The sequence below is a fragment of the Palaemon carinicauda genome, chromosome 4 (genome assembly GCF_036898095.1).
Source record: "Palaemon carinicauda isolate YSFRI2023 chromosome 4, ASM3689809v2, whole genome shotgun sequence".
Lineage (NCBI taxonomy): Eukaryota > Metazoa > Arthropoda > Malacostraca > Decapoda > Palaemonidae > Palaemon > Palaemon carinicauda.
In genome coordinates, this window is record NC_090728.1 from 35,337,215 (window position 1) to 35,339,714 (window position 2,500).

The 2,500-nt window shown below is 35.4% G+C and overlaps 2 protein-coding genes across 2 annotated transcripts in view; one reads left to right on the forward strand and one right to left on the reverse strand.

Moving 5' to 3' along the window:
* Positions 1–2,500, forward strand: part of Fnta (farnesyl transferase alpha) — a 239,746-nt gene that overhangs the window by 124,503 nt on the left and 112,743 nt on the right. The gene's annotated exons all lie outside the window — the stretch shown is intronic.
* LOC137639035 (uncharacterized) lies at positions 1,451–2,275 on the reverse strand. Its single transcript, XM_068371352.1, has one exon. The coding sequence runs from the start codon at positions 2,260–2,262 to the stop codon at positions 1,471–1,473; it is 792 nt and encodes a 263-aa protein (XP_068227453.1). The 5' UTR covers positions 2,263–2,275; the 3' UTR covers positions 1,451–1,470.

The following is a 2,500-nucleotide window of genomic DNA, read 5'->3' on the forward strand; positions in this document are numbered from 1 at the left end:
CTGAAGACCAGACAGGAGACCTGTAGGCTACTCGAAGGAAAAGACACACAGTAGTCCATAACATCGAATTTCAAGAGAAGCTGAACAGGTGAAGAAAAACAAAAAATCAGAGGTACTGATAATGACTTTTATATTTTGAAGTGTAATAACGTACAAACTCGTTTATTATTGTTTAAATTTCATTTTAAAACATTCGGGGTTTTTCGTTATTGTAATGCGTTAGGGGCAAAATCTATTTCTTTATTAAGCACCACTTTAATATTATTTTAATTAATAAAAGTTAATCAGTCATTCATATCAATGCAAATAATTATTTATATTTAGACCCTCAGCAAAGTGGGTGACGGTAAAATGCCGTATAGTTCCTTAACTTTACTTCTCGAACTTAGTGTACAATAGTTTTACAGTATTCTTCTACGTTGAATAATTAGTTTTTAAACACAGACGGGACCAATAAAAACTCTTGAAGACTGGAGGCTGCAACCGTAGACTTCTGCTAAACACTTCAGCATTCGGGATGCGATATCCATGAATTCTATGTGGGCGACTGGGGATCGCTTCTTCTTTATGTGTCCACTCATCTACACTCGTCGAAGATTCTTTGCAGAATAGCTCGCACACACTGTTAAAAAATACTCAATTTTAATCGGAAATACTCCGTAAAAATATACTTTTCTCATCCGTATTTCAGTAAAATACAGGCGACCGTAATTTTACATTAAGTTATCTTTTACGAGTTGGCGACCGTAATATCACTCCTTTACGTCAATAAATCCGTTTTTAAAACGGTAAAAATCATGGAATGAATGCTGCCATGCATTTACTGTTTTTTTTAATACAAACTTTTAACAGGGCAGGTCATTATCATCCCAATTAGATTATAAAGAAATAAACCTATTTAACATATGTTTAACTGATATCCAGTACCCAACTTTTATAGTAAATTAATTAATAACTTGTTGATAATTTACATCTTTTTGATCAAAATATCTCTGTAGTAGTCTCATAAATGTAAATAGAGAAGTAAACAGAGCAATTAGAAATTCTTTGCTTAAAACCATTACTTATTTGTCTAATTGACCTAATAAAAAAGGAAACTTCTCAATGAATTATGTATCAACTGTAAAAAAAAATATATTGAGTTTTCTATTTAGTTGAAAAAAGTACATTCACATTTCCTATTTGGTTTTATCCTTTACAAGCTCAAAATTGAAACACTGAAACATGTTTCGTGCACATAGTAGGGTAGATGATGATTTATTTTTTACGGGCTGCAAGTGAGCAAGAGCCCGTGTCTGGGTGTAAAGGCCAAGCAATCTCAAAAAAAAAGAAAAAAAATTCTTCTGGTATTGTAATCTTCTTCTTTGGGTAAGTATAAATTGAAGATCATTTATTTCATTTACAGTATACTGGATTATCCATAGCCAGTATTCAATGTATTCCTGCCGTCTCTTATCAACTCATCATCGCCTAATCATCATCAGATTCATCGTCTGTGTGCAAAAAGTCGTAAGCATTATCCACGTCCTCTTTCTTCCCACTCGTCAACCATCCCATGAAATCGTCTAGTTTCTTTTTCTTTTTCTCTTCTGATTTATTCGAGGGTTTCTTTTTCTCCTTCGGCTTCTTCTTCGCTTCTTGTTCTTGCTTAGCCTCTTCTTCTTCCTTGCGTCGTCTTTCTTCCTCTTCCTTTTCTCTTCTTTCTCTCTCTTTCCTTTCCCGTTCCTTTCTTTCCTTTTCTTCCTTTTCTCTCTTTTCTCTTTCTTTCCTTTTCTTTTCTGCCTTTTCTCTCGTTTCTCTTTCTCTCTTTTCTTTCTCTTCTTTTTCCCTCTGTTCTCTTTCTTTCTCTTCTTTTTCTTTTCTTTCCCTTTCTTCCTTTTCCTTTTCTTCTCTCTCCCTTCTTTCCCTTTCCTTCTTTTCTCTTTCTCTCTCCTCCCTCTCCCTTTCCTCTCTCTCTCTTTCTTCTCTCTCCTTTTCTTCCCTTTCTCTTTCTTTCCTTTCCCTTTCCTCCCTCTCTCTCTTCTCTCTCTCTTCCTTCTCTCGCTCCATCTTCTCGTACTTCTCTCTCCTCTCTTGTTCCTCCCTATCCCTCCGTTCCTTCGCTTCCCTATCCAGCCTGTCTCTCTCCTCTCTGGCCTTCCTCTCCTCTTCCTGGGTCTTCTGGGCATCTATGGCGTTGGTTTTCGGGGGTCTCTTCTGGGTCTGGGACGGGTCCAGACCCAGACGTTTGTTCTTGATGTACTCTGCCAAATTGGAGCCCATGGTCGGTTCAGTCTTGGTTGATGATCAACTGCAATGCAGAAAAGAGATATTTTAACATGATTATACATTCTAATTAAAAAAAGGAAATTAAAATAAATTAATTCATCTCAAAATAGAATTATGAAATATACATATATCAAGCAAATGCACGAGAAGATTTATAGTTTGAATTTATAAAATTAATAAAGCTGAAGTAATTTATCTCAAAACAAAATTACGACTTATTCATTTATCAAGT